Raw genomic sequence first — 25,919 nt, forward strand, 5'->3', positions numbered from 1 at the left:
GTTTTATTGAAAAACACTGATTGATCGATATTATGTATGAGGCATATACCTTTTGGTAACTTGTACTGTATCTTCAAATAAAAAGTTATAGATGATGCGCTACAGTCACGTCACATTTATAAGCGCCAATTTATTGTCTGAATTTCATAATAAAATGGACAGAACCTGAGAGCTGATTTTTTTTCATATCAAAAGTAACCTGCTCTGTCTAGTCCGTCGGTGTCAGTGTCCTCTTTGCTTCGCCATTTTTCTCTGCGCGAGAAAATGGATGTGGCGTGAGAGCGTGTGAAAAGTGTTAGTTGCGTGAGAGTTGGCAGCCCTGCTTTTAGAAGGGGGATAAATCGTCGGCAGCGTTCCTTCTTTTGCCATGCTTCTTCTCCATGTGAGGATTGTTTACATTAGACTAGAGTGCACACTGCGCCGCATGCACACAGTGCTTATACATGTGGGGATTGTTTACATCAGAGTGACAAGTGTTTTGTGCAGCATGTACGCAGTGTTTTTTTAAGCGGTTGAAGGAAAATAAGCTAATGCGCGTTCTAAAAACCTAAATTCGGATCGATTATTTTTCACGGTATTATGAAGTGCCCGCGTCTATGCACAACCATGAAAAGCTGGCAGAATCTACCAAACACAGACTTTTGCTGTGCAGACATTTTCTATTTTACAATTTTTTTTAATGTTGCAAGCTGACATAATTTTACAGATTTTAATTGTTTCAAAATCAATATTTGAATGTAACATTTTAACCTTTTTTGGGAGTTTCTGTTTATTTTAAATTTCATCTTCTCATGGTTTAACAAAAATGGCTGTTTAATTGTGTATATAATTGACCTTAGTCAGGAGGATAACAACATTTCATTTTTGACAGGGATGAAATCAAGGCAGTGAGGGATAGAAGTACAGTGTGTTCAATGGATTGTACTGTTGTTTAACAACATACTGATTGTTCAGCAGACGAAACATCTTTCTAAAAGATTCAGTAGACAAAATCTCCATTAAGCAAACCTTTTTGTCAGTTGAACATCTATGGCCTTATTTACTGGAAGTAATCCATGATAAAGTAATGCTGACCTAACAATTTTAAACTCTTTTTACATTTAAGTAATATATATATATATACACACTACAAAAGTTAAGGGTTAGAAATATTTTTTCTCATGCATGCACACACAAACCCTCACCCTGCTGAGACGTGACACAGCAAGTGACACACAGGTCTTGAACTCATCAGGGTTCTTCTGGCTGAGACATGTGATCAGGGAGATCGCAGCAGTGACCACACCCTAAAAGAGAACAACATCAGAAAACTAAGAACCCCTTAAAAGCACATTGACCACAAAGAAACATGCTGATCTATAAATGTGTACATTTTCAATATAAACAGCATGTGTATGAACATCATGAGGTTGTGCTCCCTGTGTGTCACTTACCATGTGCTGGTCATTGAGCAGGTGCACCACTCTAGAGGTCCATTCTCCCATGAGCACCAGGTCTGGTGAGGTCTTATACAGGCGGAGCAAACACAGAGCGGCTGACTGCTTCACACTGTCCATCGTATCTCTGTCATTAGGATAGGAACTACATTAGCCATCTACAGCAGCATTCACCTACTAAAATTAAAACACTTAGAGCAAGACACTATATGTGAATAGGGTAAAAATTAACATACTTTCCCCAGCTGATTATCTAATGAAATATGCATAATTTGCATACATTTCCAGAACAGACATCTGAACATCAGATAAAGCTAGGTTTAAAAATCATTTCATTTTGTTAATATTAGTTAAATGTTTTTGCAGAAGGAATTTTGGATCTCTTTAAATCAGAAAATACTGTCAACAGCCAGAAAAAAATAAAATAATTTTCACCATAAATGTATTTATAAAGTGTTGTATAAACAGGTGAATAAGAGGTTTTAAGAGCAATCCCCACTGTAAAAACCTTCAGTATATAGATAGGAATAAAACGGGAATTTTGGTGTACGTAAGCGCTACTGATGTGGAGATTTCTGACTCGTTTTGAGAAAATGGCCTTTAAAGAAAATGGCCTGTAATTGTAATCTACAGACACAAATAGATAAATCATAATCAAAATCTTTAATACTGAACTCAAGAAAGTGACACCACAAACACACACTTCTTGTTTTATTAATCTCATTTTCCCCTAACACAATTTAGTTCCTTCTTTGTGACGTCCTTTACTTTGAATCCCTCATTTTTGCACTCATGTCAAAGCTGCACAAATTCTGGATAAATTGAGAATCACAATTTTTTTTTTTTAAATAGAGATAATGATTATCCTACGATTCTGAAAAGACAACTTAACAAAAAAAAAAAATAATAATAATAATTTGAATTATGCTTTTATTTTATTTATAAAAATCATTTTTAATGAATGATCCAATGACTTGCTCATAAACACTTCACTTGTTTCATTACTGGATGAATTAGTTTTTTTGAACGAATCTCTTGAACGAACGAAACCATGACAAATACATTTTTAACAGTCACTTGTCGCCACCTACTGGCCTAACAATGTAATTGATACAATCTTTATTCGAAGTGCCAAGATTGAAAAGGTTATTTACTCAATTTTGATCGCTACCGTAGACATCAGCGTTTATCCGAACTATAAACTTTTATCCCAGTACTTCTGTGATAATACGAACATTTGTAACAGGGAAATAGCAATACTGTGTGGTTGAAAAGACTGTTTGTGAAGCTGTTTCATACCTATACATGAAAACTGTTCTGTCTGGGTCAGTGGCAGTGCCAACGCAGATTTGAATGTTCGTCTGTGATCGTACTTTTCAAAGGTTTAATAGACATAGCTGAATCGCTGACATTTAAGAATAAGACTGCGGGGGTGTTTGAATTAAGATCACAATCTTTTAACAATGAATCGTGCAGCACTACCTGCACCAGGACCAAGTTGCTCACCCAGCCACAAGGATGCGCGGAATCTCTCCAGCGAAGGCCTCGGCCATCTCTCTGCTGCCCACGTTGGCGATGCAGTGCAGAGCCAGACACATGAAGGTGGGGTTTCGGCTGGACAGGTCGTTCTTGATGGCATTGTTAATCAGTCTGATCAGTTCACTGTTACTGTTTACCAGCACAGAGATGAACAGATATCCCTGGAGAACAAATAAAAGACGAAATAACAAAAAGAAGCTGACGATTATACTGCACACACTGAGGGCAAATGAGTGCACAGTAAAGCTGAAATGAAGACCGCATCAGTGAAGAACTGTCATCTTCAAACAGACTCAGAGCAGCAGCCCTGTGAGCTTGGTGGATAAGCACTAAACCACGAGAGAGATTTTCCCCCTCGCTGAACTAATGTGTCTCCCTCACTGCTGCAAGGGGTGAAGCTCACTTAAATTGCCTTTTCTCCATTCTAGCTGCATCAACGTGCTTTTAAAATCTGAAGGTTTGAAGGAATGTTTCTTGCAAGATGATCAGTATCAACTGATATAAATTCTACAACAATCAGCTTGCAAAATTTCAATCATTTTCTCCATTCGGTGTATCAGAACGCCAATATAACAATGAAGTTAAATTCATATAAAATTAATAAAATGTTGTATACGTGTGTACACACATATATATATATATATATATATATATAACATTTTATTCATTTTATATTAATTTAACCTCATTGTTATATATTTAAGCACTTTTTTGTTTATTTGTTAGTTGATGTTATTGTAATCGTTTAAAAAAAATCTTCAGCAACAAAATTCAGCATCCAAAACATATTGGCTGAGTTTAATATCAGAAGAGCAGAGGAATGTTCCAGCTAATGGATGCGTTGAAACTGTTAGCTGGAGGCGGTGACTCCTTGTTTAGTTTGAGACACTAAATCTTACCACACAGCAGGCAATTTGGTGACCTAAATCAGGTTTGGAATCCATTTTAATGTGCTTATAATTCTTATTTCAAGAATCATAGGTAACTATAAGACGTTGAAGTGAACCTGTTTGACTTCTATACAAAGATATTAGTATCCACTAATAATTTGGGTGAAGATACCTCATTGTCTGGGGATTACCTCATGGGAAATGTGTATTGAAAATATTTGACCCATATGATTGGTAGGAGTAAGTCAAAACGAGATGACATCACCACATTCCTCAACATTATAGTATAATGTCTTGCAGTGAAAAGGACCTTTACAAAAGGCTAACAAGATACAGGAACTTATCTTGTTTCTATTAAGTGTATAAAAGTGGAACAGGAAGAAAAAGATACAGCCCTGTGTTAATTTAATTCATTTCGCCATGTACAGTATTATCCAAGAACAAATGCTATGGCCATGTGGTGTTTAGTTACAACACATGTTGTTATCTAGTTTGCATTGTAAATGTTATTTCAAAGCATTTCCTTTTCAAGGAAAAAGATAAGCTGACTCCGAATGGCCCTCGGTTATGTAGTCCTTTTTTGTACCGAAACATCCTCAGACTGTGCCCTACTTCTGTCAGTGTTACCCTGCAGAGAGCTGCGTGGCTGATGGGAGTGTGGCTGCTAGAGTGGGTGTTTGATCAGCAGGAGATAATTAGACATCATGGTAGGTTTACATGGCATGGAGTGCCACTAAGCTTCCCTGACAAGATAAAAAACACATCTGGTGCCCACTCTCACTATGGCCACATTCATCAGACACATCCAAATGTTCAAATCAAGAGAAGGCCCCTTCCACAAAAGTAAAACTGTATTCTAGAGTCATCACTTTCAAATTTCAGATACATTTTCTACACTATCATTCAAAAGTTTGTGGGCAGTACGAATTTTTTTATGTTTTTGAAAAGTTATGCTCACCAAGGCCGCATTTGTTTGATCGAAAATTCAGCAAAAAAAGCAATATTGTAAAATATGATTACAATTTAATAGAACTGTTTTCTATATTAATACATTTTAAAATGTAATTCATTTTTTGTGATATCAAAGCTAAATTTTAAGCATCATTACCCCAGTTTTTCTTCAGAAATCAGTCTAATATGCTGATCTGCTGCACAAGAAACTTTTCTTAATATTATAAATGTTGAAAAAAGTTGATTCAGGATTCTTTGATAACTTCAAAAGGACAGCATTTATTTGAAACAACCAAACCTTTGATCAATTGACCAAATCCTTGCAGAAAAGTGTATATTGGTAGTAAAACTGCACAGGCTGTTCACACTGCACACTGGATCTGTTTGTTCTGACAGTGTAGTCAATATTCTGCATTTCAGTCTCTCTCTATGCAGACATATGAGAGTGTGTCATTAAAAGAGAACACTGAAAACATTTTGCCTCTGCTAAGGTCCATTAATGACATCTTGCCATGGTGCTGAACTCATTAATTCTGAGTGTAAGATAACATAACAAAACTATTATACGTTCATGTATGCAGTGTTTGAAACAGCATATGTTGGCTAATTAACCAGATGATGCATTGTGAATGGCATGTGAAAACCAGGATAAATTAATTAATTCAGACACTATTGCACTTTGTGTACCCTACAATCAGATCCTGAATGACAAATATATATGTGTGTGTACCCCTAACAAAAACACATTTACAAAATGTTATTGGGATAAGCAGCCATACACACACCTTTATATCTAGGGCCCTATAATTTATGTAAAACACGAACGGAATTGTGTAATTTAGTCACGGAATTTACTGTTTAATGTGGAATGTCACAGTTTAGCAAAATTCGGATGAATAAATCAAAATTTGCGTGATATTGACTAGTGTCTGTGAATATTAAACAGCAAAAAGACTTATTAAAATATGAAGTCTTCATGTTCTGGGTTTCTCTGTGTGTGACAAAACTACACCAATGTCACCAAAGATAAGCTACTATGTCCTGTAGTTGTCATATTTTGCATCATTTACTTATACCTTTGGCCACTTCTCTGGCCCAACACTGCAATTAATCTGCCTGTGAGCAGCAGTAAAGTGTGCAATAACTTACCACAAACATACATGCTTGCACACACTCACAAAGTCAACAATGGCGCAATTCCAACAAATAAAAAAAAGATCAAAAAGGCAAACAAAAACATTTCACAACACCTTAACACATCACCCATTCAAGAGTTTACTATATACATCCATTCCACACACAGTAGATTATTTTAAGACAGCTCCACTTACAATCTGTTTCTCAGTGTACTTGTTGGAGCTGAGCAGGTTGACAGCCTCCATGTGGCCGAAGTCAATGTCGTGGCCCAGGAGGAAGATGAAGAGCAGCTTGCACACATACTTCTTCTTGCTGTATCCATCCAAAGCCTTGTCTCCTTTAAACTTTGAGCGGATGTTGGCTAACTCTTTATTTATGCGTTTGATCTCAGCTTCCTTACTCTTACCTGAGGAGAGAAACAGAACACAGGGTGATAATAACTGGGTGATCTGAACATATCAGGAGACAACAAAAGCTGGCAAAATGTACAGCTGATCAAATTTAGATAATTACTTGCATTTACCACAGTACAGCTTAGACAGCTGTTTGGTCATACAAAATATGCATTCCTCCCTGCCTTCATTTTAATTATTCTTATGCATCAAAATGCTTAATGCATCTTCAAAAATCAATAACTCAGTTTCAAGGATGTTCAAAATACATTAAAATCCAGTTTACTAAAAAGAAAAAAAGGTAAGGACTTACAAGTAGAAAAAAACAACAACAACACACACAGGCCACACTGTTATTACCAAAAACCCTGGCATGATTTACACATGAGCATATGGCTGTCATTACAGATATTATGAAAATTGGTGCATTGAAACAAGTGAAATAAAAGGAGGGCCAGAAGAGCAGATGATGGTAAAAGAAGAGGACAGGAAACCAGGAAAGACAACAGGAAATAGCAACACATTTTTAGGGGGTTAAACAGGATAAAGTCCTCTGAAAGATTAAGTACCAGTGTGTAAAAAAATTCTAATATCTGGAAAATCCTAGCAAAATGGAACTAAACAATACATACATGTTCTTGCAACCATGTGTCCACAAAAAAAATCCACCAAATCCACAGCCACTACACCATTAGCATGCAGGTTAAACCATTTCTTGTGCTCGCTCCATCAGTCACCCTTGGGCAAAGCATCAGATTTCTTATTTGCTCCAATGTCACTTGTGCATACTGGAGGAAATCACTTTGCTTTGTATATGCACTTTTTAAGAAGGGATCTGATGACATAAAAATACTGCTACATGAGATGATACTACAGGGAAAATAAATCATTTGCTAAATGCAATTTTTCAAATTACTCATGGTTCGGTTTTTATCAACGGTTTTAGGGTCACGGTTTCTGTACGGTTCGGTATGTGTGCCATGTTCAGGGGAAAAAGGACTAAGCCTACTGTCAAATAAAATTAAAGAAGCTAACACCAATTAATCAAACTACAAGCAACAGCACAAATAAATACAATATAGCAAAGATACAAATAAAATAAACAGTGCTTTTCAGGTTATTTAGATATCTAACAGTAGTTTTCAAGTCCAGAAATTGAATAAAGTAATCAAATGTAAAATAACATTGCAAATAAATCTTTACAGTATAAATTAAACAACGATTAATCATTACTACAGTTACAAAATCTTTTCAGTCAAGAGCAGTGAGTGATTTCCTCGTCTTTTGTTGTTTGATTAACATTAAAAACACAGACAGCAGGAATATCATGCTGCGGTCACTTTAAGACAATGCACGGATCCAAATAACTGATACACGTGTTGTCTCTCAACAGTTTACGTTCACTTAAGACATATGTTTGCTAGAATAATCACCAAGACGGGCATGTTGACAATTTGTGAGTGAATTTATCAGTTCAAGCGCAAGACTTGAAAAGAGAACTCAATATTTGAGCTAGGGCTGGGCGATAAAACGATAACGATTATTATCGCGATATAATTTTTCTCGATAAAACGATATCAAGAGGTCGATAAATGTTCGATAATGTTTATGCGCCAAAAGCGGAACGAAACTCATTTGAACCGCGCGCACCTCACGGACTGTTTATCCGCTCGGCTCAAAGTCCAAACGGCAGCGCGAGTTCACTAGAGCAGGCGCGTTTACTCTGATCGGCCTCGGTCACGAGATCCAGTGAGAAGCGCTTGAGTTCAGCGAAGAACACAAATGTCCAGTTTAAAGGCAGATGAAACACCGCTGACAAACAGGAGAAACACTGCGCGCAACGATGCAGTCAGAATCTGAATTGATACTAAATCCATTTAGCCTACCATGGATTTACTGTAAGGTTAGCCTAGTAATATTAACTGCACCATGAAATGTGGGATATACATATGGAATTGTATAATATTATTAATGTAGAGAATGTATTAAATGACTAATGGAATATAATTACAGTATTTAATAATGTTTTTAACTGTTAGGCTACAGGTTTTCATACAAATACCGTAGAAACCATAAAGTTACATTTTGCCATGATAGTGAGATGCTAAGTTATAGGCTGTGCCTGGTTTTATCTGTGGTTATGATCTAAATGTATGATACTGGATGACCAATGGTTAATTTTAATAAAACTCAAACAGTCAGATTATTACATTTTACCAAATAAAAATGTGGTCGTTATATTTAAAAAAAAAAAACCCAGATGTTACTGTTTTTGTTAATGAACATACATTTAACAATAGTATTAGCTTGAGTTAGGATGCAGATTTACTGTCAACTCACTGTCAAATATGCATTTCGAGACAAAACATGTAATTTGAATATTGCAGGCTGCACTGCAAACTGTGCTGAAGAAATATTTTTCTATTCAGATATTAATTTTGTTAAGGTAAAATGACAAATGACAAATTTGTGAAATGTTCACCTGTTTGGCAAGTGTTTGTCATGATATGTTCTGACAATAAAGAGTAGTTTAAAGAAATAAAGATTTGACATTTATCGTGATAATTATCGATATCGACTGATATAAAAAAAAATGATGATAATTTTTTTGGGCCATATCGCCCAGCCCTAATTTGAGCGCTGTCTGACACATGGCTTTCCGTGTGCGTGCTTCGGTCAAGTGCACACAAATCTTCTTACAGCGTGTTCGAGTTCTCTTTTGCGTTGTTGTTTTGATCATCGCTGTTGTAACGTATTGGGGAGCCAGAATGCGTATCCATCAGCAGAAACATACATTAGCCGAACTCTTCTGTTTTATGCATTACTTTCAACAAACAATATTAAAGATGCTTCATCAGATTTAAGATGAACCGCAGTGCAACCATGGGTGGAGAATAGTACGGTTACATTTTTTACCGAGAACCGTTACACCCCTAGTGCTAATTTTATATTTTGGTGCAATATAGTGTCTGCAATGTCTTTTCTAAAAGCAGTATCATCCAGTATTATGACCTTGCTGGTCCAATAACTTTTGAAAAAGCACACATGCTTTTACTGGTGTTGTAGTTTTAATGATTCCAGTCAGAAAATAATAAGTTAAACTGTTTCAAAATGCACTTTTTTGATGATTATTAGAAATGTAGTTTTTGCAGTGATCATTGGTTTTATAAGAATTGCAAATGACTCACTAATCTTGCTATTATGGTAGCAATGAAGGACTGAATTAGCTTTTATCCACAGAATACACTCTCATTCCATCAAAGTAACCTGGCATAGCTGCAAGCGGCATGGGTCAACAACACATTTATTCCTACTAGGGCTGTCACTTTTGTAAAAAAAATCCTGTTCGATTTTTGAGACATAATAAGTGTTCATTGAATCGATTGTAAAATTGATTTTCCATGTCTAAAGACGTTTCCATTTTCAACACAAAATATAGGCAAATCCATGGACACCTAACAGGCATTATTAGGACGAGCGTGGGCGCGCTTGAGACGTGCACAAGAATCATTTCTGATGATTTATTAGCGTGAAGTTTCGTGCACAATGACAAACGGGAGTGGAACATTCAAGGATTGAAATTAACACCCTCCAACCCGCCAAATGGGGGTAAAAATGAACTTTGACGGAAAACGCTGTCAAATCACGAGCCAATCTGGCGTGTTTCTATGTTTACTCACTTTGCTGGGGAAGTTAGTGTAAGCCAAATCTGCGTGGATTTAGCCTACATGTTCTGTGTACTGTATTGATCTGTCCACCTAAAACACATTTTTGGTTAAAAAAAAAAGAAAGAAAAAAAGGCGAGGTTAAAATCGATTCCCTATTTTCGCTTTCGATACTTGTGTTGGTTGGTCCGATCGATTGTGCAATCGATTTTCGAACGTAAAGTGACAGCCCTAATTCCTACAATTTATGTAAGTGTAGCCTAGATGGTAACCAACTTAAAGTTCAAGCTGTTTAATGGCTGGCTTCTCTGTGCAAAAGCTTGCAGAAACATGCAATCTGATTTCAAACTGTAGCCAACACCAATCATTGCTAACTCTTAGACAAAACAACTGAATAAACAGAGAAAAACATCTGTGTATTAGACTGTACTAAATATACTCACAAAAGTTTAATGCACAAATTTACCGACAAAATGGACTCACCTCAAAGGCATCAATGACCCAAATCTATCATGTGTTTGTTATGATTAACTGACTATGACCTCAAAATTGAATGTCAGATGTACATTGCATTCGCATATCCCCCTTTTCTGATTTAGCATTTGTGTCGTTCTCCAGCTCACAATTATGCTCAAATGAAATGTAGCCTGAAAATTGCTAATTCAAATCATGTCATGTTCAAATGATACTGTAGAGAATACCAATTAATGGAATTATAAATTGAGCGGAACTATTTACTAAACACCCACAATGCACACTGATCTTATTTTAGAGAGCACAGAAGACTTAAGGGCTGCATTTGGAATCGCATACTTCCCTACTATATAGTAGGCGGAAAACGACAAAAGATCGAATCCACAGTACTCATAAAAGAGTAGGCAGAAGTACCCAGATGACCAACTACTTTTCGGTCAGATTCTGAAATGTGCATACGATGGACACTTTACTGTCCCATCAGGCCAGGCGAGAGCAACCGACTGGATTATATTTATATTATATGCAGAAGAACATACTTTATCAAACGTGAAGTAATAACTTCTTCAAAATAAATACCTACCTACTCAAGAGAGTATGCGATTTTGGATGCTACCGAAGTCTTTTTACTGTTTTACATTGCTAATCTTATGGCACAAACCAATGAAAAGCTGTCATCAGACTATTAATGATCTCATGTGTGACTTGATTATCTTTTTTATTATTATTTGAATATATATATATATTAAACTAAAGTATATATATTTTTGGTGGGTGTCCCAACTGGGATACATCATACCAACTGGGATAAGTTCAATTAAATGTTCATTTTATTTTTTGGGGGGGTTGCAGTTAGTTATAAGTTAACACATTATTATTTAGCCTACATATTTAGTGCATAAGGGACTAAAATAAAATCTGGGTATCACAAAGTATAAATACACAATACTTTAAAAAGAAGAGCCAGTCAGCATGCCAGAAAAAGAGCAATTTCACAGGACACCTGGAACTAGGTGTGAATATGATGTATGATAAAAAATACAATACTCAGGCCAAGAGCTCAGATTCCCACTGTTAACATAAGTGCAAAACAATTCACTCTCACTTATATGACAAATTGTATCATAAGTTGTTACCCTCGAAATTGGCTATTTTTAGATGTCCAAAAGAAAATGTGGATCAAAAAGCTCACCACTATCAATCTTACTTGCAGCCACTCTTTAAAACCCCACAAAATTATTACGAAAAAACGAGTCACAAACTCCTACCATAACCCCAAAGAAAGATTAAGATTTTAGAGGTAAAATTTGAGGAATAACCCGGGAAGATGCAGAAAACTACAGACTACTTATCAAGATGACCCTCCTATAACGCTTAGCTCAAGGCGACAGCTTGATAACTGGATTATCGTGAAAAACACATCTGAAACAAGTCCTCTTGGCGAGCAGCGATATCAACCGCTATCCAGCTAGTCAAGGTGACGAGAGCAACAGAGACGAGGCATGCTGGACAGATCCTCTGCAGTGAACGAGCGGCGGCCTAGCGGGCTCTCTGGCGATCAAGCATCACTCCATCACCGGAGCTAAAGCTAACGGGCCTGAGTGATCGCGATTACTCTCATGACCTCCCTCACCAAGAGCCACTGATCTGACTTGCACCTTTTAACCTTCAATTCTGTCTAAAAGTCATCACGGAGCAAAGAAGAGCATATCATAGGCCATTTGATTCAGTTTAGGGCGTATAGGAAGAGTTGAGTGCAGCTGTTCGCATAAGAAAATGACTAATGGTGTTTGAGTGTGAAGGGACACTTACAGTTTCTGATGTCCGAGATGAACACCGCTAATCCTCGCATACCATCTCCCTTCGACACAGCCGGCATGTTTGCAGAGTTTTTTTCTCTTTAGGCCGGCTTCAACACGAAACAAATGACTTTCAGATGTTCAGAGGCGCAGGTTTAACAGGAAAATACACCGAGCTAGCGGGCTAACACACACGAACTCGCTAACACTAGCTGCGAATTTAGTCTTGAATTTTAAGCGCTCGTAAAGCACACAAATAATGTAGCACCGAGAGTGTTTAGGAATAAAATAGGTGAATGCAGTGGCTGAGAGAGAGAAGCTGGGGAGTCAGCCGCGCGACTGGTGTTTCCGTTGGCTAACGTTAATTCATTCAATCCTGTGAACTCTCTTCAATGGGAAAGCGAAGCAAGGCGAAAGCTGATGTTGCGGCACTGACTAATTAAAAAAAAAACTAGCCAACGTGTTGGTTTTAATTTATGGTTACGCACCTAAATGTCGATGGCGTTAAAATAACAATTGATACCTCTCTGGCTTTAAGTCACGCACGGCAAGCTAGCCAAATAGCTAGCGAGCTGGCTAACTCTATCAAATGTTAGAATACATCACCCAAATGACTGCGATAGGACAACGGGGAATTCTACTTTTTGACGAACTAATCTGACAGACCTGTTTCTCGAAAAAGAGATAGCTATATGCTATATTTAGCCGTCAATAATGTACGAGACTTTTCGTTCGGTCGGTGTACCCGGACGGAGCTCGTGACAGAACGGGCACTGAGCTCGCTCTGGCGCTTCCTCCCCAGATGTCCCGCCTCCAGCCAGTTACTCCTAATCTGATTGGCTAGTTGCACTTCTGTCCCTGCCATTCAGTGCATAATTTGTCCGTTTAAACGTCAATTAATTTTTTTTAACCATTTTAATTGGCTTGAAAACAAGATCGACACTGTTGAAAGTATCAAAGTGCAAGTTTGTGGGAATGGTAATAAGTTGCCAAAAGAGAGGTTGTAAATTATACCAATTAAATCTGACGATTGGTGTTCCCCTGTTTAAAGCTGCATGCTATTTGCAATAGAGTGCAATTTAATGCGTGATAAACAAGTAGCTATTTATATAATTATAAAACAATATTGCACTCTTACAATATCTATCTATCTATCTATCTATCTATCTATCTATCTATCTATCTATCTATCTATCTATCTATCTATCTATCTATCGATCTCATTCATTGATGTGATGGTATAAGCAACTGTCAGAATCAAAATCACAGAATTGTCTAAATTTAACCACAAAATCAAAATTGCAGAATGGTAGGGTAAGCTCATTTGCTTAAAGCTAATAAAGCAATAAAATCCCTATACACGTAAAAAGCTATCAGTTGACTTAACTTTAAAAAATTGTGGAAACCCCTTGCCTAAAAATGATTAAGTAAACTTGGGTACATGCGTAATTGAAAAAAAAAAATGTGGAATTGTCAAGTTTTTCAATTACGCATGAAGTTTATTAGGCTACTTAATCATTTTAAGGCAACAGGTTTCCTCACTTTAAAAAAAAAATGTATTTGCTAAAACACATTTCTTGAAACCATCACTCACTTTCTCAAAACCTCAAACACAAAACCAAATTTTCAAACCACATTCAGAGCACCTCTGACTCTTCTGGCAAAATCAAAAAATTGCCTCAAAACCATTTTATCTGTACTCAAAATCAAACAATGCTTTCAGATCATAACCACATGAGTCAATATTACAAACACAGATCATTCGTTAGACATTACATCAAAATCCAACACATGCAGTTACAGAAAAAAAGTATATTGTAACAAAGTAAAAAAAATTGCAATTACGTAAAGAAGTAAATAATCATAACTTGCAGTAGTAGGTGAATATTGTACAGTCGTGCTCAGAATTGATGGCACCCCTGGTAAATATGTCTTAATGCACGGTGAGGAGGAAAGTTTGAGTGGCCAAAGACTCTTCAAGGATCATAGATGGAGAATTGCAGAGATTGAATCTTGGGGTCAGAAAGTCTATAAAAAAAATCAAACAGCCCCTATACGTCACCACATGTTGTTTGGGAGGGTTTCAAGAAAAATCCTCCTCGCTCATCCAAAAACAAACTCCAGCAAATTCAGTTGTCAGACACGACTGGAACTTCAAACGGCACAGGGTTCTGTGGTCAGATGAAACCAAAATAAGAGCTTTTTGGCAGCAAACACGCTAGATGGGTTTGGTGCAAACAAGGATAAAAAGTACCCCATGCATGTGTACAATTTAATAAACCGTTGGATCTTTAATGTTGTGAGCCTATTTTTCTGCTGGACTTTTTGTTCAGATACATGGCATCGTGGATTCTATCAAATATCAACAGATAAAAAATTGATTTAGTATTTTACATTAATGGCACTTTTTTTTTTCATTTTTCAAACCGCTTGTAGTGCACAGGGAAGCTTACCTGGAAACACCCTGGATGGATGGCCAGTCCATCAAAGGAACTTTTTCAAATAATTTATTAAATATGATTTCAAATCTATTTTATATATTCTCCAAAAATTTTATGACAACTGGGATTTTACCTTGAGTCTGGGGACTTCTTGACCCAGGGAGCCATTTTACCTCATTATGTGCCATTTCCATCATGGCCTCCTAATCATCCCCATATATATATATACCAATTGGCTTCATCACTCTGTCTCCTCTCCACCAGTAAGCTGGTGTGTGGTGGGCGTTCTGGCGCAATATGGCTGCCGTCGCATCATCCAAGTGGATGCTGCACATTGGTGGTGGTTGAGGAGATTCCCCCTTCCATGTGAAGCGCTTTGAGTGCCTAGAAAAGCGCTATATAAATGTAATGAATTATTATTATTATTATTAATTATATTGCAACAAAGTAAACTAATTTTGCAATTACGTAAAAAAAAAGTAATCACAACTTACAGCAGTAAGGCGAATAAATTGTATTCTGTATGCACTGCAAGTGTAGTATTGTTCTGAATATTTTAGGCCTATTGGATGTCTGTATATTTAGCACTTGCATACTGTGAAAAAAAGTAACCCATCTACAAAAGCCAAAAAGTTTTTTTGTTTTTTTTTTTAAGTCTAAATGAAAAGCATGTTACAGAACACTCAAAAGAGTTGGCAAATGCAAAAATCAAGGTCAATGAGACTGAGATTCATTCTGCATAAGCATCACATCTTCATGTTGGGTCCGGCCTGCAGGACTTTGACCACATCACAGACAATGTCGTCTCTTGCCAGCTAAAGGGAAAACCCCTCTGTTCCAGATCCAGCATTGACAACATTCTCCACACCTTGCTCTTTCTCGTCCTCCTCCTCTTCCTCCTCATCCACCACCTCTTCCACATAGGCAACTCTTTCTCCTCTCCCTCTTATATTGTTTCCATCCATTATTGGTATCAACGTTCAGTGCAACATTTTGAGTCAATTGTGGTACTCTGAACTGACTTGTATTACAGTTTAATCACATCATTAGAAATAAGTGTAAACAGATTTTGAGTCGTTGTGTGTAAACGATGACAACAGTTTTGTAGTTGTGTATAACTTTTGCCTGCCTGTGTTTAGCGTTTTGAAACATAAATGCATCACAGTGTGAAATGTTTTTTTTTTTTTTTTCATTTTTTTTTTTAAATTATTTTCTTCTTTTTTTTACAAAACAAAACAAAACAAAACATGACCAGAGAGCAAGAACAACGTATCAACAGAGTATTAAGACAGAAGTGAATCAGTAGTATATGTATCCCACTTATTCCAAAGTCTTTCAAATTTGTCCAGTTGTAAATGTAGTCCGAATGTGATTTTTTCCTTTTTCCTTATGTTCATAACAAGGTCCATTCCTTGATTGTCGGAGCAGTTTGAGTCATCCATTTTTTTGTAATGGCCTTTTTCCCTGCAGCCAGAAGTATACTCCAGAGATATCCATTGGCTGTGTCCATGGCAGGAGTTTTAAGGCCCAGGTACATAGTTCTGAAATCCAGTAGGATGGGTACATCAAATACAATTTGCAGCGCTTTGTTGATTTCAAACCAGTATTTTTGAATCACCAAACAGTCCCAGAACACATGATAGTGATGCGCCTCCTGACAGCCACACGTTCTCCAACACTCAGGACTTCCCTGTGCAAAATGAGCGCTTTGACAAGGTGTTATGAAGAAACGAGATAGACATTTCCAACAAAATTATTTCCAGACATGTGATTTTGTGGTTCTCCACTGTGTTGTACATATATTCTCCCATTCCTCATCAGTCAAAGTGAAATTGCCTTCTCTTTCCCATTTATTTTTAATATATTGAGACGAATAATTTCCCAATTTGTTAAGACAATTATATATTTTTGATATTATTCCCCTTGAAAGTTCTGATTTATATGCCTTAATAAAGTGAAATGTGTTTTAGTGAGTGAGAATGTGTTTAGAGTTTTGCGAAATGAGTGCATGAGATTTGCAACGGTGTCTTAACTAGCCTACCTAATCTTGTTAAAGCAAATGCTTTACAGAAAGAGTGATTTATTCGATAAATTGGTTTAGGGCAGGCTATTGTGAATTTGGTTCATAGAATGGGATTTAGTGCTTTAGCAATTCAGAAAAACTGTAATAATCGCGCTACACTTTGGTCCAATGAAAGTCACGCCTTAAAAGATCTAAGCGGAAAAAACGCAGAGAAGTTGAGCCTATGACGGAGAGCTGCAACAAAGAGGGCGGGGTATTTAGTAAATCACGTGATTGTCGTCCAATCAAATCATTTAATAGTCACAGCAAAGAGGCGGGATCAATACAAGTGTGTTTTACATGAGCTTTGCTGCAGTCGTAGTGGAATCCAGTTTATCGAAATGGCGGAGACGGCAGACGGAATGGAGGTAAGCTGGAGCTACTCAAGGCCATTTCGCATAGAACACCTCCGATATGAATTAGCTATTTACTATAGCCGAATTGATATGGCAGCTTTGTTTGTTAAGTTCTGGTTATTATTCTTTAGTCTTTGAACACATTTGTGTGCTGCGTATGTAGTTATTTCAGATGACTAGAAATGTGCGCACACGCATTTTGAGCATCCATTTTAGCCAGCCTCGGATAATTCATTCATTTCGCATCACGTGTCGGCTATTGCTAATTGGCTAAAATGAGTTAAATCCGATAACAATGTTATGTGCAACCCTTAATTTATGGAATTCAATCTATTAGTGCGAGTCCTGATAGCTGGCTGCCCGTTTCGTGCCCATGAGGGTCATTTAGAGCACGCTGGCGCGGTGCTTGAATGACTTATTGTTTGAAGCACAGACCGCATGGGACTGAACACCGCATCTTGAAGGCTATGAACTACTTTTGCTACTTATTGTAGCTTTGTTCCTCAACCACGATTAATCCGATTTTAATTAACAATTGATTAGGGTGTTGTAATTGGCGGTGTGATAAGTTAGTTTCTTTCTCTCTTTTTTTTTCATCGACCACGTTTTCCCCTCATGCGTATAATCTAAATGTTCAAGATGTCTTCCGACGCTGTTAAAAACAATTATAGTGATTTTAACAGGCGAATTAGTACAACAGCGTAACATGAGTATAATTTTTTTAGGTTCTCATTTAAAGTTTTGCTGTAAAATAGACTTCAGATAACTGTTTCAAATAGCTGGTTTTAAAGAGGTAACGTTAACGTTAATGGTGGTCTAGAAGTGGCACAAGCTGTATGTATTGATGGGGTTTGAATTATCTATCAAAAGTATTTTTTAACTCCTAAAGGTTATTTTTATGCCGGTTGGTGGCGACAAATGATTTTGTTGCTAGCGAGAATAGAAGCAAAATTCGTTAAAACGACTCCGAGTAACATATGCAAATCGCCTGACAACGGGAAATTTTGAAGCACTGCACACAATTCCATACAAATGACATCAAAGCATTTATGATTACCTTTAAGTCTTGTTGGGTTTTTCCCCGTAAAAATGGTATTTTAAAATACAAAAGACACTGACAAAACTTAAGTGAAGCCTAGCTCATGCTTTCATAGTGCATAATTTGCGATTTTTCTCTTTTTAAATGTCTTTTTTTATTTGAGGTGTCCCAGGGAGAGAGCTCAGTGAAACCTGCAGCAGAAGATATGACCTCCAAAGACTACTACTTTGATTCCTATGCACACTTTGGCATTCATGAGGTACAGTCCTATTGGTCCTTGTCTCATGAATAGTACAATTAAATGTCTTCAAATCTGTGACCAATGTAAACCCATTCTGTGTCCACAGGAGATGCTGAAGGATGAAGTTCGTACTCTGACGTACAGAAACTCCATGTTCCACAACAAGCATCTCTTCAAGGATAAAGTGGTGCTGGATGTGGGAAGTGGAACCGGCATCCTCTGTATGTTTGCAGCCAAAGCTGGGGCCAAGAAAGTTATTGGGGTCAGTGTAAATCCCTACCCGTTTCTGTAAATGTCGCCTCTTTGTTTTCAACAGGTTTTGTTATGTATATGGAGTAATTTAGCTGAATGAGGTAATTGCCCATCCTGTTAAGGTGATAGGTGGGTTATCATGCTGTGCTTTTGTCAGGTTTTTCATTATTCTTTTGTCATTCGTTCCCCAGATTGAGTGCAGCAGTATATCAGACTATGCTGTGAAGATTGTGAAGGCCAATAAGTTGGATCATAGTAAGGACTTCTCAGAACTTTTGGCTTCCACATTCTTACAGACCTTATTTGCACAGCCAAACCATAGCTTTTGTGATATTTTAAACTGAATTTATTGTATTGTGAGTTATGTTCCTCAAATACTTAACCTTTATTTTTCCTGTCTAGTCGTTACCATTATTAAGGGGAAAGTGGAGGAGGTTGAGCTTCCCGTGGACAAAGTAGACATAATCATCTCTGAGTGGATGGGATACTGTCTCTTCTATGAATCCATGCTCAACACTGTCATTTATGCAAGAGACAAATGGCTGGTGGGTGTATGCTAATGTCCTTAAGCATTGAAGTGTTAGAGCTATTTAACATAGAAATTGTGCATGCAGACCGTAACTAGATAAATGTTCACGTTGCCCTTTGTTTTCCTTTTTCAGAAACCTGATGGTCTGATTTTCCCTGACAGAGCCACGCTCTACGTCACTGCTATTGAGGACCGACAGTACAAGGACTACAAAATTCACTGTATGTGTCAATCTCTGAATGCACTTTTGAGGGTTTCAGCTGTGTCTGACAGATGCCTTTCATTTTCATCTTTGGATTTCTTTTTTATCCATTAGGGTGGGAGAATGTTTATGGATTTGACATGTCCTGTATCAAGGAAGTGGCTATTAAGGAACCTCTAGTGGATGTTGTTGACCCCAAGCAGCTCGTGAGCACTGCCTGCCTCATTAAGGTTAGTTTACTTCACCAAAAATGTGCTCTAACGATACAAAGCTTTTTATATAAACCTTGCTTTATTCAACCTATCCATTCTCTTGGTTCATTAGGAGGTGGACATCTACACAGTGAAGATTGAGGACTTGTCCTTCACATCACCTTTCTGCCTGCAGGTTAAAAGGAATGACTACATCCATGCACTGGTAACCTACTTCAACATAGAGTTCACTCGCTGCCACAAGAGGACTGGCTTCTCTACTAGTGAGTACTTTTGTTTTTCTTTGCCCTCTCTCTACGATACCATTTTTACCATGAGTTTCTTGATTGTATAAACCCTGTTGAAAAACAAAGTGAATTCGTCTTATAGGCCCTGAGTCTCCTTACACTCACTGGAAGCAGACTGTGTTCTACCTTGATGACTATCTGACGGTAAAGACTGGAGAGGAAATCTTTGGCACCATCAGCATGAAACCTAACATCAAGAATAACGTAAGCCCCATCTGTACTTTAATATTCTAAAAGCTCACTTTTAGACTAGAATCTTGTAGGGGTGTAACGATACACGTATTCGTATTGACCCATTCGGTACGAGGCTTTCGTTTCGGTACGCATTACAAACCGAACGATTCGTTGGTCCATTTTTCCTGCCGACCAAAATCTACCACAACATTGTACAACATCAAATGGCAAATGAAAGCGGAAAGAAACTCATTTTGTGATTCATGGACTGTTTATCAGTTTGGACCAATGTCAGTGCAGCGCAAGCCGAGCTTGATCAAGCTACACTGTTACTACACAGCGCTAAGAGATCCAGTAAAGAAAGCATTTGAATTCGCCACTGAAGTAATAACATCGCTGCGAGATCTAGTCAGAAGCATTCACATTTCTCCATTATTAACGGATCAAACAGCGCTGACGTGGAAACCAGGAGAAACATCGTTCCATGAATGAACTAGTTTTAGGCCGTAAGTCCACCGATCAGCAACATTCACCATGGATTTAATGTAGTAACAGTAACCATGGAAGTTTGGCAGAAATAGTAAAGTGCTTTTAGGTATATCACATCTTTTTCCAGCACTTTAAAACTTAAATATTATGTTTTAACAAATATTCTTATTTGCTCATCCTTCAAAGATTACCTCCATTTATAAAACTAAAAGTTTCAAGATGTAGGTAAACTCATTTATTTAAAAATAATTTAATAAATTGGGAATTTCTCTGGCATTTCTTTTTGCTGTATCGAAAACGTACCGAACTGTGACACCACTGTATCGAATCGAACGGTGAATTTTGTGAACCGTTAAACCCCTAGAATCTTGCATGAAAGTGTAGAAAAATATATCTTGTAAATCTAGATTGTATTGCAATTGCATAAAGGTTGATTGGGTTCTAAAAAAATATATGCTAGGGTTTTGCCTTGGTGAGATTCTTTTATTTTTAAAGGTGCTCTACGTAACTTTTAGCGGCCTCTAGTGGTGATGTTTCAGATTGCAACCAAATTTTACAAGAGCGCTCGTGCTCAAACTCATAGACAATACCGTCTATTACGCAAATATCGGCGAATAGTAGACGGATTCGGCGAGCACCGAGCTCGTTGGGACCATCTAGTCGAGCTGAAAAGAACCATATAAGTTCCATAGTTTTTGGTGGTGTTTTCGCGGAGATATTAGCAGAAAACCATCGGCCGCGCTGCAAAATTGCGGACGCCGGTGACGTCACGATCTCAGAAGTAAATCGCTCGTATCTCTGGAACGCAAAGACCCAGAGAGCTCAAATTCGGGGGAGGAGGTCCCAAGGGAACCCTTGCCCGAACACTAGAGTGGCGGGCCTCGGGGATGCCCCCTACCGGATCGCCGTTCGCTGGGACCCCCCGATTTCGAACGGCTATAACTCGGGGAGCCGGGCGAGTTGGACCTCGGGGGTGGGCTCGTTCGAAAGGCCCCGTCCAGCACTACGAACGATTAGAGTCTTGGGAATATTGATCAAAGATTGACTGAGATATAAGCCGATAAACGTGCGCCTTTAACCGGACGTAACTCTCTGACCGTCTACAATACAATGTATATAAGGAGAGAGGCTCGGGAGCGCGCATGCACGTCTGTTGGATTTCGCGGTAAATCCGACCCGGAGACTTCACATAGAAATAGGAATACTGGCCTTCAGAGGTAATAGCAAAACCTGACAAGTGGATCATTGTAATGTGTGATTACAACCCCTTCACACACAGGCAATAAAAAAAGGATTCATTTTAGAAGAAGTTCCATATAGCACCTTTAAAAGCAAATATTTTTAAACCATTTATTTGATCAAATACAGTAAATAGTGATATGTCATGCGATCTGGGAAAACCCGTCAGATGTCGCACTGGTACGGTTTCAGTAAGGTCTAAAAATAGATCTGTCTTTTTTTTTTGTTGTCAAAATTGGGTTTTCAATAAATTATTCTATAACATCTTGTTTATCATCTCTGAATATATCTTGGGAAAATTCACTAGTTTAGTCCAGAAAAATAGTGATTTATAGTGGCAAGCTGAAAACACTCTTTCTCTTTAAGAACACGCACGGCGGAGCAGAGGGGCAAAAAAACAATCGCCCATTTAGCTCTCCTTCTCTTAACACTACAAAGACTGTTTCGCCTATAAAAAAAAACACATAACAGAATAAAGGTCCCGCCAGTCCTGTGTAAACTACAACGGCACGCAAGTTTTTATTTATTTTTATCCAGCGTTATCGTGTGGTGTGATGCGGAGCACAAGAGAACAACAGAGCCTGAAGCTGCTCGCTTAAAAGACCTTGCTCGCCTTTCAATCGTCCCATTTCAAAACTTTTTTCACAGGATGAATTGAGTTCGTAAGCTTTCGAATGATACCTAATCTATGATGATTACTAAAATGTGTGATATGAAAAAAAGGCAATAGAAAAAGAGCGCCAGTCATCCCGCTAGCAGGACGTGACAGTTAATTAAGCCTGTTTTTCTCAATTCCATTTCTGAAAATCATAGCGATCAGCTGACTTCAGATAATCACAACTTTTGTTAGACAAATAATAAAAGAAAGAAAAACAGATTTGGAAAGGGCTTGAACCCAGCTTTAATATGGTCTCAAAACCTTTAATATGTCAAATTTCACCATGTGCTGGGTTTTCCCAGATCGTATCACGTATAGTAATTTTATTATTTAAAATAACTTTTTTTAATTTTGATGTCATTTCTGTTGTGCCAAATCTGAATTTCTAGCATCATTACTCCAGTCTAGTGTCACGTGATTCTTCAGAAATCTTTGTAATATGATGATTTGGTGGGCAACAATTTCTTATCAATGCTGAAAATAGTTAGCCTGGCTCCGCCCTCCTACGCACTTCCGCTCAATTTTATTTTCCTTCAGTACTACGTCTGGGATTGTGCTGTAGACTTTGGTTTCCAGAAATAATTTTTTTACCGGTCCAATCAGCGAACAGAGGGAGTGGCTGAGAACGATGACGTTGATGTAGCGCGTCAGTTTGAGTTGGAGTTCAGTAATGGCAGCGGAGAAAGACGTGAGAAAATCTATTCGGTCCGTTGTTGCAAAACTGCCGAATATCCAGAAGTTAAAGCCGGAACAAGATCAATGTTTGCTAAGTGTTGTTGGTGGCCATGATTTGGGAAAAGTTTAATTTTCCAGCTCACTCCGCTAGTGGTGAATGAGTTAGCTAAGGCGAACGATAGGATGCAAAGCCGATAGTTGTTGTCGTCTCCTCTTGTTGCACTAATGGAGGACCAAGTGAGGGAGGCAGAAAGGTTAGGAGTTGGTGCTGGGCAGCTCGGCGTGCACGATGATCACTGTGTCACAGCATTTGCGGCAGATCCGAAACGACCGCAGCGGCGTATTGTTAATGATTACACCCAGCTTCGACAGTTGACTGAATACATCACTGTCATTAGTGTCAAATATACATTTAGAATTTAGAATTGTTCCTTGAACTCTTAAATTCGATGAACAAAACATGCAGCTCTCGTTGACAGACATCTTATTCTAAACATAATCCTCTGATCATTCGGACTTGTTTTTTTTTATTGCTTAAAACAATACACAAGTAATAACAGAAAACATAATACAAAAACAAACAAAAAATAATAATAAAAACAAAACAAAAATAAAACAGTAGGGGGATAATATAAAATAAACATGAACAAGTTAAGAGAATTACATGACACTGAAAAAAGGAAAATAATTACAAACAGATAATGTTTTTAAGGCTTTTTTTGTTCTCAGACAACTTAATTGAAAAGAGGTATTTTTAAAATTCTTTCACAAATATAAGAAAGAGAGGTTTAGCATTTAGATATTTAGATTTATGAATATGGAATTCGGACTTGTTCTTTCCAGCCGGTTTCGGCGCATGACATACGTCACGACCACACGTTAGCGATTGGCTATGGCAGATCCTGAGTGACTCTGGGCAGATCCAATAGTTTTGAACTTTAACAGAGAACCCGCCTACAAGGAAGTAAACGTTTCCCAATGGAGCGAGGCCAGACTCTCTGTACAAATGAAATGTACGAGAGTCTGGTAGAACCAGGCTAGAAAATAGTTATGCTGTTTAAGGAATCTTTGAATAGAACGTTGAAAAAAGCATTTATTTGAAATGGATGTCTTTTGTAACATTGTCTTTGTTCACTTTTGGTCTTACTTGCTAAATAAGTGTTAATACCTATATATATATATATATATATATAAAAAACTTACTGACCTCAAACTTTTGAACAGTAGTGTATTGCAGGCTTGAAACAATGATCAAAGAGTCGTCGTTCCCCCCCCCACTGCTTAAAATTTGCTACTGTTTTAGCAGCAATATGAAGATATTAAATTTCATAATTTTAGTCTTCATTTAAAACGAAGCCTGTTGAACCTAAAAAAAATAAGGTTGCTACAGTTCTACTAATCTATACATGGTCTACATTCCTGTTCATTTTAGTGGATACATTTTTTTTTTTTATATTTTTTTTTTATATAAATCTATCTAAAGGTTGGTCTAACTCTTTAACCCCTCCCCCTATCTTACAGAGAGACCTGGACTTTAACGTTGACCTCGACTTCAAGGGTCAGCTCTGTGAGGTGTCCAAGACGTCAGAGTACAGAATGCGCTAGATTCCTTTAGCATCAGTGTGTGCGAGGCATTTCAGAGCAGTGTATGCGTGTGTGAAACATGTACTTTGTTACATGACTGTGCGTGACAGACATTTTTAGAGATTCTGTTTTACAGAATGTTGCCTGACATGGAGGATTTTGAGAGTTATTGAACATTTTTAAATTAACTTTTTTTTTTCTTTTTTTTGATTTGTGTAATGCACCAAAGGGGACTAAACATGGCAGATTTGTGCTTTTTTCCATGTGCAAATTTCCTTTTTGGGTGTGCTTTTTCCAAATTTTAGGTGGACCATCTTAGATGGGATCCATTGAATTTATGCATGTGTGCACACACATACAACTGCTCTCTTTTGCCTTTTTGTCTATGACAACATGTCATCCATGTGTATGTCTTTTATTTTTATTTTCCCTCCTGCCATGATGACGTGTGTTGGTCACTGTAAAAAAAAATGCAAATCAGCTGTTTGTATTTTGATATTCCATCTGGTAAAGCTAACATATTCCATGTAGGTAAAACCTGTTGTCATGTTTCACTGTGGTCAGAAGCTCTGCCCAGTGATTTCTGAATGAGCCCATATCATTTTGTATTTCTGCAGTTGTTTTGGACCATCAGTAGAGGGCACGTCCATAATGTGCCATTTGTCTTCTGTGGAGTAACTGTTTTAATTCATGTAGTGCTCCTATGTCCTCCTTTGTTACACCCCCCCCCCCCCCCCTTTTCTTTTTTAAATAATACTTGTGACAATGACCCAAATGGAGGATAATATCGTGCTATGGATGAGATGGTGTAGTATTCTCTTGTACAACTCGTAGATGGTGTTAATGAGCACTATTTTAGATCTTTTGATCTTTTTAATGTCATATAGGAAGAATCTTCATCCAATGGCTGACTGTTTAGTTTAAGCTTATCTGCTGCTCTTTTGCACTATAAGCACTTAAAACTAAGTTTCTCAGACCCAGAGCTGCAGTTTAATTCCACGGAGGAAACCCTTCAGACTAAATTTTCCGTAGAAGTGCTTTTATTGAAGGGTGATGCTTTTCCTGTGTTTGAGTACTTCACATTTGTTCCATATTGTGATCTTCTCTCATAGTGTTGCTGTGTACAACAGTGTTTTTGTCGAGGGGTGCAAGTTCACGTTTTGTGTCTAGCACTGGTGTGGATTATTACCAGGCAG

The 25,919-nt window shown here is 37.7% G+C and overlaps 2 protein-coding genes across 4 annotated transcripts in view; one reads left to right on the forward strand and one right to left on the reverse strand.

Moving 5' to 3' along the window:
- Positions 1-13,064, reverse strand: part of ap2a1 (adaptor related protein complex 2 subunit alpha 1) — a 30,117-nt gene extending 17,053 nt beyond the window's left edge. For all 3 annotated transcript variants that reach the window (XM_056255245.1, XM_056255244.1, XM_056255243.1), the window contains exons 1-5: positions 12,297-13,064; positions 6,148-6,359; positions 2,943-3,136; positions 1,434-1,563; positions 1,185-1,286 (exon numbers count right to left, since the gene is read on the reverse strand). In XM_056255245.1, coding sequence (XP_056111220.1) covers positions 1,185-1,286; positions 1,434-1,563; positions 2,943-3,136; positions 6,148-6,359; positions 12,297-12,363 — 705 coding nt within the window. In that variant the 5' untranslated portion in view covers positions 12,364-13,064. The remainder of the gene's footprint in view (positions 1-1,184; positions 1,287-1,433; positions 1,564-2,942; positions 3,137-6,147; positions 6,360-12,296) is intronic.
- A 3,972-nt stretch (positions 13,065-17,036) lies between these two features.
- On the forward strand, positions 17,037-25,023 carry prmt1 (protein arginine methyltransferase 1). The gene is made up of 10 exons (XM_056255269.1): positions 17,037-17,154; positions 18,345-18,440; positions 18,529-18,684; positions 18,866-18,929; positions 19,077-19,219; positions 19,337-19,424; positions 19,520-19,635; positions 19,730-19,880; positions 19,987-20,108; positions 24,661-25,023. Exons 1-10 carry the CDS (start codon positions 17,128-17,130, stop codon positions 24,742-24,744), a joined length of 1,047 nt encoding a protein of 348 aa, XP_056111244.1. The 5' UTR covers positions 17,037-17,127; the 3' UTR covers positions 24,745-25,023.
- Positions 25,024-25,919: the final 896 nt, after the last annotated feature.

This window comes from Rhinichthys klamathensis, unplaced genomic scaffold (genome assembly GCF_029890125.1).
Source record: "Rhinichthys klamathensis goyatoka isolate OS25496 unplaced genomic scaffold, OSU_Roscu_1.1 h1tg000119l_1, whole genome shotgun sequence".
NCBI lineage: Eukaryota > Metazoa > Chordata > Actinopteri > Cypriniformes > Leuciscidae > Rhinichthys > Rhinichthys klamathensis.